Source organism: Miscanthus floridulus, chromosome 7, assembly GCF_019320115.1.
Source record: "Miscanthus floridulus cultivar M001 chromosome 7, ASM1932011v1, whole genome shotgun sequence".
In the NCBI taxonomy this organism is placed as follows: Eukaryota; Viridiplantae; Streptophyta; class Magnoliopsida; order Poales; family Poaceae; genus Miscanthus; species Miscanthus floridulus.
This window is the reverse complement of record NC_089586.1, coordinates 80,138,419-80,152,989: the sequence shown is the minus strand read 5'-3', so window position 1 is coordinate 80,152,989 and position 14,571 is coordinate 80,138,419. Positions and strand designations below refer to the sequence as shown.

The following is a 14,571-nucleotide window of genomic DNA, read 5'->3' as shown; positions in this document are numbered from 1 at the left end:
GAGCGACGAGCTGCCCTCGCTGCCTGCAACCACACGCACTGGGGGCTTGTTTGGTTTGGAGCCTGGAAAGATTTTGCCTGGGCAAGGAGGTTCCTGGAAGCTGCCTGTGACATGTTTGGATTGGACCCTGGTGACTTTCCTGGCCCAGGCAATCCAGTCCGCTCCCAGGCGATAAAAAACGAGCGCCTGGCTCTCAGTTGCCTGGCCTGGACGTTGGTTACAGTGCTAAGCTAGTCATTTAGTACATTATATTATTACTTTGCTGTACGCTATATTATTTATATTTCTATTTTCTATTGTTAATCTGTGATAGGTGCAACCGAGATACATTTAGTACATTTTATTCTATTTATTCCTTAATCATATGAATGAATTATTAGGAAAATAAAATATTAAAAGTATTTATATTTTATATTACTTTATTAAAGGTTTTATTTATATTATTTTTGTATTATAATAATATATATTACTCGAATGATGCTAAAGTTTTATATAGAAGAAAATATATTTTCTTTTTTATTAAACTTCTTAGGCATATTCTATTTCTTTTTTCACAGCTATGTGTAAAAACTTTTTGTATATTTTATATTTTCTAGTCTTTCTCCCCTCGGTTGATCATGTTCACGTTAAAATTAGCATAATGTGTGCAGTATAATTATAATTATCTTTCTTCCTCATACGTTCTTTCCTTATGACATTTTTTAAATAGCTAGGAAATCTATTAACTTTATTTGTAATTGTAATTTCAAATATATTATTAATTGAGAAAATATGGATGCTTTTATTTATTTATTATTATTTATAACCATAACCGTGTAAGTTTAAATATGGTATTATACCTTTTATTAGCTTTTAAATATGTATTGTATCTTTTATTAGCTTTTCCAGGCACATGCTTCTAACCAAACAGACCTTGTTCAGACTTGCCTGGCAAGGCAAAGATCATCAACGCAACTCTCAGACAACACTTTTTAGCCAGGCAAGTCCTCCAGGTCTTCGACCAAACAGGCCCTGGAAGCATCGTGCGGCGGCGCAGCGAGCGAGAGGAGTGGAGGATGACGGCGCCCAAGCCTGGAGGGGGAGCGGCGGCTGCGGCGCGGGCGGCGGCGGCGGGGCCCAGGACGGTGCTCATCACGGGGGTCAGCAGGGGGCTGGGCCGGGCCCTGGCGCTCGAGCTCGCGCGTCGCGGGCACGCGGTGGTCGGCTGCGGCCGCTCCGCCGAGCACCTCCGCTCCCTCGAGGCAGAGATCACGTCCCCGTCGCGCCACTTCCTCACCGTCGCCGATGTAGTAAGGCTCCAGTGCTCGTTCAAGTACTGATAGGAATTTTGCTTCGCAGTTTCTGCGCTGCTTTCTAGGGAGTGACCTGCTGACCTAGTTCTCCAGTTCGCTGGGATTCATTTTCAGTGCTTACTTTCGTTTGGGGCTTCCCATGAACTTTGTGCTTTTGAAGTCATATGCTAGTGTATTGATGAGCGAAATCTCAATTACACCCACTAGGTTGTAGATTCGTGCTGCTGTATATGCATCCTTGCTTAGAACTTTGGATGAGTATTTTACAGATTGGTAAACTTCGTTGTTTGACTGGTAGCGTATCACCTGAGTGTTCATGGGTCTTCAATTCATAAGTCAATGCAGATAAGTGTGCATGATAATATTTGATGTTCAAGGAATAGGAAATCTTTGTGCTCTACGTTTTCACAATGTGATGCATACAGTAGCCAGTGGGGGTTGATTATCGTCTCAGACTATGGGCTAGAACAGTTTGTGCATGAGTTGCTGGAGCATTCTCCACATTGAAGAACTGGTTTCCACCTTACTAGGAATTGGAGAGGGGTATTGTAGTCTAGGATTCCCACCAAACGTTTTTAATTTTGACCATAGATGCATAAAGATAGTACATTGATGACATAAGGTTGTAGCTATTAGTGTTGGACAATAGTGAGATGATAATAGAATTACATTTTATCAGTGACGTATTGGACATAAGGTTGTAGCTATGTGAAAACATTTTCTCAAGCACTATTTTACGCTTCTGCTGCAGAGGTCTGACAGCAGTGTGGCCGAGCTGGCAAAGGCTGTTGTGGAAAAGAAGCAAGTTCCAGATATTATAGGTTTGTTGTGCTTTGTGTCCGTATGCAGTTGAGCCATGAAGTTTATTATGGAATCACATATTTGTATGCTCATTCTGAGTATATGAGCAAAGAAGATTTCCTGGATTCTAACTGTTGAGGTATTCTGGCAGTAAACAATGCTGGTACAATAAATAAGAATAACAAGACATGGAATGTTCCAGCGGAAGATTTTGATATGGTGGTCGATACAAATATCAAGGGAACAGCAAATGTGCTTCGCCATTTCGTACCACTTATGATAGAGAAGAGACATGGGATTATAATCAATCTATCCTCTGGTTGGGGAAGATCTGCTGCTGCAGAGGTCATACAGAAAGCCATCAAATGCATTATAGTTGTTTCTTTCTGTTGAATCAAAATCCTCAGTGCATACTAAATTGCACATTGTCTTTTCAGGTTGCTCCATATTGTGCTTCGAAGTGGGCGATTGAGGGCTTGACACGCTCGTTGGCTAAAGAGCTGCCTCCTGGATTGGCAGCCATTGCTCTTAGCCCTGGTGTCGTGAATACTGACATGCTTACTTCATGCTTTGGAAGCTCAGCTGCATTATATCAAACAACTGAAACATGGTAAACTTCCCTGCCTTATGTTTGTTTGACCTATTTACCTTATGTTGTTCTACCTTGTGCACATATAGATTATAAACACAGCATTCCGTTATTCACTGTTTATTGGCTGAGCTGGAAATAAAATCTAAACCAACGGACACTCAGGGATGGGACACTACGATTACATAACTAGTGTTAACACTTTAGCATAGTCAATTGACACATAAATCACCTTACTGGATCATCCTCCCAAGATAGTTCTGACCAGGATGATTTGATTGCTATACCTATTCCTTTCCATTCCACCTTTATTGTTACTAGCCATTGCTGCCCGCGCTTCGCTGCGGGTGATGTGTTTGGTATAGGAAAAATCTTGGAAAAAATGGCTCATATGTCTAATATGTTTTATCATCGCGTTGCTACGAAAGGTTGGTCTATTTGGTATATTAAATGGAAAAAATATGGAAAAAAAATGTAACATGGCTTTTTTCATTACAATGTTGTAAACCAACATAGAGGTTGGCTGTCATTACATGGTGCCTATTCTAACCAGCAAATCAATGACATATCAGTGGAAAGAAGTCTTTGATGAAGTTGGGCTCAGGCAACCAACACACTTAGATTCAAAGCGCAACATTGGCTAGGATTATAGTATAGGTGGAAAGAGCGAAAACTACAACACAAGTACGTCTTTCTCTGAGAACCATGATCACGTGGTATGGTCATAACAGCTGCTGGCCTTTTGCCAATAAGGTTTACTGTGCTTGTTGTTGTTTTCTCTCTTGAGTTGTACTTTGAGTTTTTTACCGCCTAATTGGTACCCGTTCATCCTATTGATTGCTGCCTGTGCAGAAGCAGGAGAATCGTAGCTCACAAAACCTGCATCCAGGTTATATGAGTCGGTTAGCAAAGTTAGCAGGCTGTGCGCCGAAAGATAGAGAGAGTGGGAGATTTTACCAAAGCATTTGCTGACGCCCGTTGCTTTATCTACAAACACCTTAGCACTTAGTACTCTACCAAAACTCTGAAAGGCACTGGAAAGCTCTTGGTCACCATAGTCTTGTGGGATATGATAAATAAATAGATTGGCTCCAGGAGGACCTGTAACATGATAATTAGATAATTAGGTTATATAGGTTTTAAAACACAATTCGGTATCGGTTATAGAAGTGGTAGATAGGCAGATTAATTGATTGTATAATGGGTTATGGTCCTTATGGATTTTGATAGCACAGATATTATAATAAGGGCTACCAATCATTTTTGTCCTACGTACTGATGTACATTTTTGTGAAACAAAGGATCATGCACATCATGCTATAAAATGCACATTTTTGCTAGGGAACTTAACGTTGAGACTTGAGAGACAAAAAGTACATGCTAATGACCACATGAACTCTCTAGCGAATAGTCTTTCTCCCTTTGCATAGAATAGAGTATCGAATGTGGCTAACCTTCAACCTGCCCACCAGCATTGCTGCTGGGACTAGAAGAAATGGCGCAATTGGCATTTGAATTTGGAACTTTAATCGAAATTGAATTGTGAGAATTGCCAAAAGGACGATTGTTCATGGGACCACCAGGATATGATCCAGGATACTGCATACCAGGGATAGCAGGATAAGGGCTGCCTAACTGCATTGCATTAAATGACTTTTGAACTGAACTGGGAGACAGTTCAGGATTGACTCCTCTTATTGGGTTCCCTTGATTAAGAGGTTGAACCATATTCTAGAAGGGGCCTTGATTCTGCAGAGATAGAGGGTACTGCATAAGCCCGTATGTTCCTGGTGGCTGCACAAGAAATAAAACACACTACATTAAATTTGATGCTGATCATCATTTACGGCAAAGATTTCGGTGTTTGGAGTTTCCACATATAACATGTATTATTTAAGAATCAATATAATATAATGTCAAGGGAGTAAAGCTAAGAGTTTCGAAAAATTGAATGGAATAGATCTTTTCCGTTTACAACATATGTTTACCAAAGAACAAGCAGGAAGGAATTCAAATACTGCAGATGATATGTTATGAGTGAGAAGAACAGAAGTTAATAAATCATATGTTCTGAACAAGGATTGGTGGAGAGAATTTGTGAAGGAAAAAAACCTTGAAAGCAGAATACCATTAGAAGAGTGCTGCCCTTGGTATAACTACTGAGCATTTTCTATGATATGGCTGTAAAATGTAAAGAAGGCTAAAAGAACAGCAGAAGACACCTGATAGCCAAATCCATTGTATTGAGGCATATATCCCATCTGTAAAGCTCCAAATACCGAAGACTGCTGCATTGGACTTGCATTGGGCATATTAGATAGCTGTAACTGAGCTTTTTGTGCTTTCCGAGCCTGCCTTTCCTTTTCTGTATCGGCCCATTTGACAACCAATGGCACACTAGGACCCTACAAAATATATTAGAGCTTGTTGGAATATGAACAAAGAAACATGGTTTCCTAAAGAAATCCAGAAAATTCATATAGTGTCAAATGGGCTATCTGAAAATGCAAAAAAGAGCTTTACTTCATAATTTATGCCCAAATTGAATAATAACAATATAATAATTAAACAGCCACAAAATTCAGGCTTTGCCGCATCCCCAGATATTCATGACACCATATGGAAGTTAGATTTAAGTCAGGTAGGATTCTCGCCCAAAAAATGACACAGCAGCAGATATAACCTGAATCTCAACTGTAATTAATAAGAAAGGACAAGGACTATTTGCAAATATGAAATGAAAGAACTGCCCTTACCCTTCTTTGAACAACCAGGTGCTGATAGAATGATGTGGTTAGCTGCACGTTAAGGGGAAAAATTCAATTCGAGGTAGCCAGCATTATTTAGATAAAGAAATTCTTTAGCTAGCATCATTGGCAACTGCTTGACTTATGTCAGTGTTGTAATTTTTTATGTTTAGCCCATAAGTAACTAATAGTTTCTAAAAGAACAGTTGACCATTTGAACCCCACACAAAAGAATAAAAGAAAGCATATCCATCCACCTCATTGTTCATTGCATGTTTCGATGTGATTATAATTGAGTTCTTTGACACCTATGAATCTACAAAATTACAAATGAGATCAAGCAGCAACTTTTAAAGCTCATACGTTATTGTGTGTAAACTAAGACTCAAAGCGCATACAACACGCCAATAAAAAGCGAAACATTACATTTTCTAATGCATCGATGATGTTCTTAGATAAATCACGAACATGAGTATATAGCTACTTTGCAAATTACATATCGTAATCCATGCACAAAAAATTCCTCACTCCATCAGAGGCAGCAAATAGTTTATACTCTTGTTAAAAGATCATAGCAGTTGCAAACTAATAAGCTATCTGAAGCTTTCTTATTGAAAAATATGTACAATTATAAAAGCAAACCTGTGTACTTCTGGCAAGTTCCAGGGAGAAAATGAATGAAGGGCTGAGCGGGCTAGTTGAGCCAACACCATAACTGATTGCACAATTCCAGTTCTCCAGTTCTGTAAATGGCATGGGATGTTTGCTGCCACCTATTGTAGAATAGACAGGATAGAGAATAAGGGTCAGCAGCAAAAACAGAAGGCTCAAAACATATAAAAATAATAAACATCCACATGTATCATCTGCTAGCAGGGAAGGCAGAAAACATTCAACAAAATATTGGAACTTAGCAACGACGATGACAACAAAGCCTTTTAATCCCAAGCATGTTAGGGTAACCTATGTAAATATTGGGAGATCTAATAGAAATAGTAATTGTAGAGAACTTCAAAGCCTGATACATCTTTGCAGTTGCAGTAGTGACAACTTGCTTTGGACTAAAAGGCTTTGTTGTTTTGGTTGTTGCAGTTCAAAGCCAAAAGACAGCTACAGCTTACAAACAACAGTACACCCACAACATGCAAGTATAGTAGCTTCAGTGGTGAATAAGACAAAGAAATGCAAAACAATGAATTGATGTTTTAAGAGTCATATTATCATATATCCATCTAAAGAATAGAACTCTAGACCATTTAGCCTGGTAACACTCACTAAGTGGCTTGTATTGTACTCCTGCAGTTAAGCTCCCTTTTCTCCCAACCAACCATGCACCCAAGGGTACCTCACCAGATACTGCCAAGAAAAGAATGAGCATGACATGTTAGACCTGAACATAACCACATAAGAATATTATTAAGGAACAATCCAATACATTAAATAGATTCAAAACTATGGAGGTGCATCTACTTGTTATATCAACCTTAATCAAAATTCAATAAACAACAACAAAGGCACTTAATCCTGAGCAAGTCGGGGTAGCAAGCCACCAACAGAAAGATAGAAAAGAAAAGAGGTGTTTTAGCAGTAGATAGATGTATACAAGGAATTGGCACAAACGATGCCCCAACAGATAAATTCTCTGAACCATATCTTACACCCACGACCCCATAATCTTCTGAACGCACCCTGCAAAAAAGACAAACATAGCTCCCTCATTGTGATCATTTCTAATTATATTAACAGAATAAAATATTATTAACACTGGACCAGGAAAAAAAATCTTCAACAACCAACATTAAAGCTTCTGGAAAGCTATCTAACAACACTTTGCATTATTTGGAAACAAAAACAAGATATATGGCCTACCTGTTCCCCATTAGCAAAGGTAGTGTTCCGAAGGCACCAAAACGATAGTTAGGATCATAGGCACATGACCTAAGCTGCAACCAGCTGCAAGAAAAGGAGATTGGCAAATTGTTATTCATGTGTTTTTCATACATAAAAATGCTGACTAACATTATTATAGTCCATCGAGCCAGAAAGTGCATACAGATTTGAAGTTGACACAAGAAGGTCCACAAAGGTATGGGGGTCATCTAGTTCTCTAAGAAAAAGTGAAGTGTTTTTGTTAGTATAACAAAGGTGGGACTAATATGAAGAGTTTAGAAGCTATGAATATCCACCTCTGCCAGCGAAATAGAGCATCCCCTTTTACTTCTGTTCCACTATTGTTATCAGCAGCAGCAGACACCTAGTGACATTAAGGTAGGCAAAAGCTTTTCGGGAAGTAATAAAATATTTAAATATGGATGAATTGGAACGAAATCTCTTAAGATTCCAGTTGCAGCAGCTATAACCATTCTACAAAACTGCTAGCAAATCAGTGGCTTTATGGACATGAGATTGCACTAAAGGCACCATTTCAAAATCTGGCACAAGGTTGTCTGTAATATCAACAAATATATATGTGAAAACCTCAGTTTGTGGCACTATGCAACATCCAGGCAAGACTATGTTATCATAGTTGAAACACAAGCACAGGGAACATCAACAGAGTGTCCTTTCCAGAACAGATGTCAAAAGGTCACTAGATGTTCTAATAACGATGCCATGCTAATGACAACTAGAGATATGAAGTGATAGTTCTTTGAAATTCTTTCTTTCAAAGATAAATGAAAAGGACAGAAAATGATAGCAGCATTAACAAATAAAAAAAATGACAATAGGGTTTAGTTGGTGCACTTAACACCAATTACATCCTAAACAGACAGGTACCATGATATTGAAAGGGTAAAGAAAGTGAAGACAGTAGCAGAAATGATAGGTAATGTTTGACAGGATACAGTAGCAATCAAATCAACGTGAGGATCTTCCAGCGGCTTCAACATGATCCTTAGGTCATATTCCCAGCTTGATCGAAATAGTCCTCAAACAGATTGTGCAGCGAGAGCTTCCCAAACATTAGTTCATACGCTGGCACCGCCATCCTGCATGTTCAAGACTAACACTGCTTTAAGTAAAGCACAATGAAGGGCCCAGGCTGACATAAGTGCAACCCCAAGTGTAATGCGGCAATGTCTCATCCTTCCAGGAAGACTAAAACTAACCTTAACTGTAAAGGTGCATAGGAAAATGCATCTGCTAGAGATGTGCGTGCTCCAAGGATAAAAGCAAGCTACCAAAATTGAGACGCACAAGTGCACAACCTTACAACTAACTGATGTTAACGATCTGACGCATTTCACCAATCCACCGTTCTATTTCACACCATGCGAGCAATCAAGCGCGATTGCTTGGAAGCATGATTAATCACGACCATTCAGCCGTTTAAGTGGAGCAGTTATGCAGAGCGTAGGTCTACGGCTGAATCACCAGCCGAGATTTGTGCAGAGTGAGGCTACCAACCAATTGGCTTCCCTGCCTTAACACAAAGCAGAGGGTTCGGAACGGAGGGGAGAGAGGAAGCGACGAACCTGGTGCGGGCGGCGATGGGAGGGTAATCGAAGAGCGGCGGCACCAACACCATCGGCGGCGGTGGCTCCGCCTTGCTGAAGAATATCCCCATCTCGCTCGCCCTCGGCTCCCCGATCTACAGCAGTTCTGCGGCGCCTCCTCCTCCCTTGAACTCCACAGCGGCCGCCTCTTTTGCGGCGGCGGCGAAACACCAATGCGAGGTACCTGCAAGCATAAGGGTGCAAGCCTCCAGTACGACGAGCACGGTCGTCTCCATCACCGTAGCGTGGTTCCTCGTGCCGCCCCCGACGGCCACCGCAGCGGCAGTCCCAGAGCCGCACGTCCTCCGTCCAGGGCCCCGCTCCGAGGAAGGAGGGGGTCGGCGATGCAACCGAGCCGCGTGACCACGGCGGGGGATGTGGCCCGTGCGGCACGCAGCAGCGAGCAGGCACCCACAGTGACGGCCCAGGGGTGAGTGCGGCCAACCAAGGCGACGGCACGGCGCAAAGCAGCAGCGCGCGGTGGCAACCTCGGCCACCCGCGGGCGTATCTAGAGCAAGCGCGAGAGAGCGATGCGCGCAGCGGGGGGAGGGGAGGCGGCTGCGCCCACCGCGGGGGCCTGGCCACGCCGGTGCGCCGGAGGCCGACCGATGCGGCCGCAGATCTGGAGAGAGGGAGAGGGAGAGGAAGAGAGAGAGGTTGCGGGCAACCAGTTATCCCGTGAAGCAAGCGCCAACAGCTTTCGCATGCAAGCAAGGCCCCAGCGGAGGATGCGTGCCGACCACCATGCACCGACCATGCATTGCGTGTCACGCAGCAGGCAGCCGTACTTCATTTAATGAGTGCAGTTGCTTCATCTATCTCATCTGAGCTGTAGAATTTCTATCTAACACATCAAATAAAAAGAACGTACGTGGACACCCTGAGAGACACAGCAGACAACCGTACTTCATTTAATGGGTGCAGTTGCTTCACCTATCTGGCTATCTCATCTGAGCCGTGGAATTTCGATCTAACGCACCAAATAAAAAGAACTGACGTGGACACCCTAGAAGGCCGCCGATTCGGCGTGCCTTCATATCTTTAATATAGAGAAGTCCTGTTGCCATACCAGTGATTTCAAAAGTGTCTGTTCCACTCCAAATATGTCAGCACTTAGTCCAACTAAATATACTGTCAGTCATCTTCAACCTTGTATTGCACATTTGCACTTCCAGTGCCCTGTCTCTACAATTCAACTACCATTTTTCCAGACTCTTATGGAATAGCTAACCCCACTTTGTATTGAAGGAACAAGTCTTGTGCTTGTGATATTTTGGAGCTCCATCTCTAGATAAAGTAGTAGCAGTTAGTGCCCAAGTCATGGCACCTTAACTTAGCTTTAGAATCTTATCTCTAGGCTTATCTTCTACTTTAGTTGGTAGCTTTAGTTGTAAGCAAGACCACTTGGTCTATATGTATCATACCAGCCGGTTCAAGGCTTGTGCAATACAGAAATCTGAAAATCCCAAACCTGTGTCTTTGCCAACATGTATACTGTCCAAATGTGAAGTTTTTCCGTGAGGTTTCTGTGACACTTGGACAGGGAAGCTTGATGTTGAGTAGCCTGCTATTATTTGCTAGATTTGATCTATCCTATTGCATTTTTCAGACTTGAAAACTCTGCATTGAGAAGTCTTGCCACTTCGATCATCCTGTCTGTGGTCCTGTAATTAAATGATAGCTGCTACACATCCAACGGATTTGTACGACCCACGTCCAATTGGGCATGCGGCGCACGGAGCATTGTCCCAAAACCCAGACTCACCTCAGGCCTTGTTTAGATGCACTCGTATGCACCTCAATCCATGCACTTCGAGTACATCCAAACAAGCCCTCAGGGTTGTAACTCAACTGGATGGAGGAACCGTGCTTTTCCTAATTAAATTGGCATACAAATTGTGATATACTTAGCTGTTGCAAAGCATTGCTTTGTGTGGCAAACAAATAGTATTAGGTTGTTTAGACATTGAATACAATGAACATTACCAGATTAATGAATGGATGTTGCTGTTTTTTCAGGGCACCCAAGGCAGCTACAATGATACTAAGCCTTTCACTCGACGATAACGGTGCCTCCTTGACTGTATGAAGTGGTGAAATTTTGTGCTCAATTGATTGCTGATGGGTTCCCTTGTAGCCTGACATGTAGATTTTTGCGAGATTACGGTGATGTAAAATTGTAGTGATGATGTGTGTCTGCACTCTGATGCCCCTAGCTGCTGTCTGAACGTTATTGTTTAGCATACCTCTATGGCCTATGCATCTGCTCTTCTATCATCTGATGTTCTGTTGATGGGGGAGTACTATGGTGAGAGAGGTTTTGGGCGGAGAGATGGAAGCAGCCCTTGCTTTGTTTAGCATATCTCTATGGCCTTGAAGCCCAGCCTGGTACGCCCGTGTCTGATGCAGCAACAATTGGGCGGACGGGCTCACGGGCATGATGCCTGTTGCGTCGCTCTGCCGTTCCTGTGAGCACTTGAATACTTGATCTATTGGCTCCAAGTATAATTTTGCATCGCAAAAGGCAGGGCCGCAGGGAGAAATTATTGCCCATAACCCCGGAAGATGAATAAGGCTTTCACAATGTATTCTTTTCTCACAGCATGATCTTTAGAGCTGCTTGCTGCGTTCTTTCTCTCCATATATTTGTCAACTTAGAGCTAGCTCATACTGTTTGAGATGCTCTCAATAAGGGTTTCATGTCTTATTATTAGTTTTCAATACTCCTATGTGTTGGAAATAGTATAGATAAGTTTCATCCATATGAAACTCATTTTATTGCATAATAACTTCATCACATCTCTTCATTTATGCTATGCTATGCTAGCTTATTATGTCCATGAAATTCTCATGAAACCCCATCTGTGACTGACCTATAAAGAGTAAACGAGGGCTTGCTAAGAGGGTAGCCTGTGCTTTGAGCGTCACAAGATGGGGCACTTTGACATGAGTTGCCCCAACAAGAATGGTGTGAAGCCACAGGACTCAAGCAAGGAGTCAAAGAAACCCCAAGTTGAAGAAAAGGTCAACCATCAAGATAATGATAATGGCCCTGTTCGTTTCATTGAAAAAACAAGCTGAAACACTGTTCCGGCTGATTTGTTGTGAGAGAGAAAACACTGTTCCTGCTGAAAAAACAAGCTGAAAAAGACGGATTATAAGAGAAGCGAACATGGCCAATATGGGGAAGAAAGTAAAGATGAAAACTAGACAAGGAGAAAGAATAGGGCATTCAAAGAAATATCATGATGCCAAGGAAGTGAGCAAGAAGAAAAGAGATATTGCTCACATCAAATGCTTTGAATGGGAAGAAATGGGGCACTTTGCCTCAAGTTATCCCAACAAGCTTGTGTAGAAGGCACAAGCATCAAGGAGGGGTTTTCGAAAAAAAACAAGCATTAAGGAGGAGGCAAGCCTGCATGAAGCATAATTTGAGCAAGAATCAAGAGGCCCAACAAAGCTTCATTTGTTTCAAGTGCCAACCACCGGGTCACTTGGTTAAGAATTGTCTCAAAAGTAACAATCCTAAGAATTATCTCTATTAATGAAAATTATTTGCTTAGGAAGGACGGAAATGATATCATAAAGGCTACAGTTGCAAATCATTCTATTGTGCACGCAAAGGCCATTTCAATGCCTAAGCATGTGGTCACTAACATGAGAGGACCCAACACCATTTGGGTACCATCAAGCAATGAATGATCTAGTAAGTACTATTGGAGTACCCATTGTGTTGATCACAAGTATTGAAGTTATTTGCATATCAAGTACCCAATGCCACGACAATACGACATGTTTAGTGAAGTTCAAAGGGCTATCAACTAAGTGCATCTCTCAAGTTGTGGCGTCGATCGGAAATGTCTTATAATATATATTTTTATTTGTTTGAATTCGGTAATTAATATATATTATCTATATTTTTCTTATAATTATATACCTAATTATTGAAATATTGATTAAAATATTTTATTTTTTTGTATTTGTCTTTATCAACATATTCAAAATCAAGTAGATATCTGAATTCGAATCCGAATTCGAGTATCCGTTTTGCATTAGTATCTGACAATATCCATATTCATATTGAAATTGAAATTAAAATATGGTAAACAGTGGTATCCGAATCCGTTTCCTTGCGAATCCCATCCGAATCCATTCCTAGATCGAGAGCGCAGTAGACGGCTGCTCTCTGAGCTTTGGATTGGCGCTTGGCGGGCAGCAGGCAGCAGCCTGGGCGCTCTGCAGATCCGCGTGTCGGCGGCAAGCAGCGAAGGCCCATCATAGATCGCCCCCGCTGCGCTTACGAAGCCCTGCTCGTGCTCGGCGCAGGGATTCAATGAGCACATCCGGAGCGCGCACCACCAGGCAGTGTACGCTGCCCTGCTCCTCCTGAGCGCGATCCCCCGCGAGTTATTGCCGGCCCGCCACCGCCATTGCTGCGCTCCTGCTCTGCTGCTCTGGCACATCGTCACAGGTACCTGCGCTAACAGGGATTCCGGATTTGCAAATAACCCGCCTTGGCGCCTTGCATCTCGCATGCAGACCCCCATGGCGTCCGGTTTTCAGCCGATGCGCTGCGCTTCTTGGACTGGAGTCTGGACTGCGCCGTGCGCCCCCCATGGCCCCATTCAATGGCTTGGCAGCCCGGCCCGGCCGGCCGGCAGTCATGAGGGGGAGGGCAGTGGACCTGCGCCTGCGCTGCATGATTCTCCGGCAGGACGCCCGGCCGGCTTCTGTTCTCCTTCAGGACTCCTGCTATGTCCTATCATTACTGTACAATCCTTCGCAGTGTACGCGCCTGGAATCTTTCAGTGGTAACGTTAACTGCCGTCAGGCTGCACCGGCGTCAGGTTGTTGGCTTGTTACTTCTGCTTGGACCGATTTTTTTTTCACTATATATGTTGTATGAACCCTTTTTCCCCTTTTCAGTTTCAGAGTTTCTGTCCAGATTCCTGTGCACCACTCCCTCCATCTTTGCAAGCTATATATATTCTGGTAGGGAAAAGTCTTCCAAAGTAAACTTTGGTCCATAATTTCTCTTAGAGGCTGTTTGGCCTTTGATTTTGAAGGAATTAGAATCTACTTATAATGAAATTATGTTATTTGGTTTGAAATTTGACATTTCACTATTTTCTCAAGTTTACATGTAGCCTATCTCAAATTCATAGGGTAGAAGATGAAAATTGATTCTATAGATAACCATGTTATATTTCTACTCTGGAACTTATATCACGCTCGTCAACTCGCTTCCCTACACTAGAAATGCAACATATAAGTATATCTCTCATATGGCTAATAATAGTATACAAATATATTATATTCTATATACAACCATATTAGCTTAATTAATCTGTGCCTAAATTATAATTATTAGAAATGAATTTAATTTCAAGGATCCAAACGGGCCTTAGAATAAATTGTCAATAGCTAAAAAAACCAGTGTTGTCTTAAAATCACATTTTTTAAATTTACAATTTCTATACACTAAACATGCATGATTCTCCGGCAGGCTCCTGTTCTCCTTCAGGACTCCTACTATGTCCTATCGTATACTAGTACAGTTCTTCGCAGTGTACGCGCCTAGAGTCTTTCAGTGGTACGAGGTAACGTTAACTGGCGTCAGGCTATACCGGCGCCAGGGCTACGT

General features: G+C 42.2%; 1 protein-coding gene and 1 pseudogene across 1 annotated transcript; one reads left to right on the top strand and one right to left on the bottom strand.

Annotated features, from left to right (window-relative positions):
• The first annotated feature begins 1,000 nt into the window (after nt 1–1,000).
• LOC136463555 (NADPH-dependent pterin aldehyde reductase-like) lies at nt 1,001–11,724 on the top strand. The gene is made up of 5 exons (XM_066462546.1): nt 1,001–1,289; nt 2,044–2,113; nt 2,245–2,438; nt 2,531–2,703; nt 10,947–11,724. The coding sequence occupies exons 1-5, from the start codon at nt 1,056–1,058 to the stop codon at nt 11,014–11,016; spliced, it is 741 nt and encodes a 246-aa protein (XP_066318643.1). The 5' UTR covers nt 1,001–1,055; the 3' UTR covers nt 11,017–11,724.
• LOC136462247 (uncharacterized) lies at nt 3,281–9,125 on the bottom strand (annotated as a pseudogene).
• Nucleotides 11,725–14,571: the final 2,847 nt, after the last annotated feature.

What these genes read in the sequence shown, in the direction of transcription:
- LOC136463555 (XM_066462546.1), top strand. Translation starts at nt 1,056, where the DNA reads ATGACGGCGCCCAAGCCTGGAGGGGGAGCGGCGGCTGCGGCGCGGGCG. An exon ending in GCAAGTTCCAGATATTATAG is followed by an intron (nt 2,114 to 2,244) that starts GTTTGTTGTGCT and finishes GTATTCTGGCAG; the next exon opens with TAAACAATGCTGGTACAATA. An exon ending in GAAGATCTGCTGCTGCAGAG is followed by an intron (nt 2,439 to 2,530) that starts GTCATACAGAAA and finishes TTGTCTTTTCAG; the next exon opens with GTTGCTCCATATTGTGCTTC.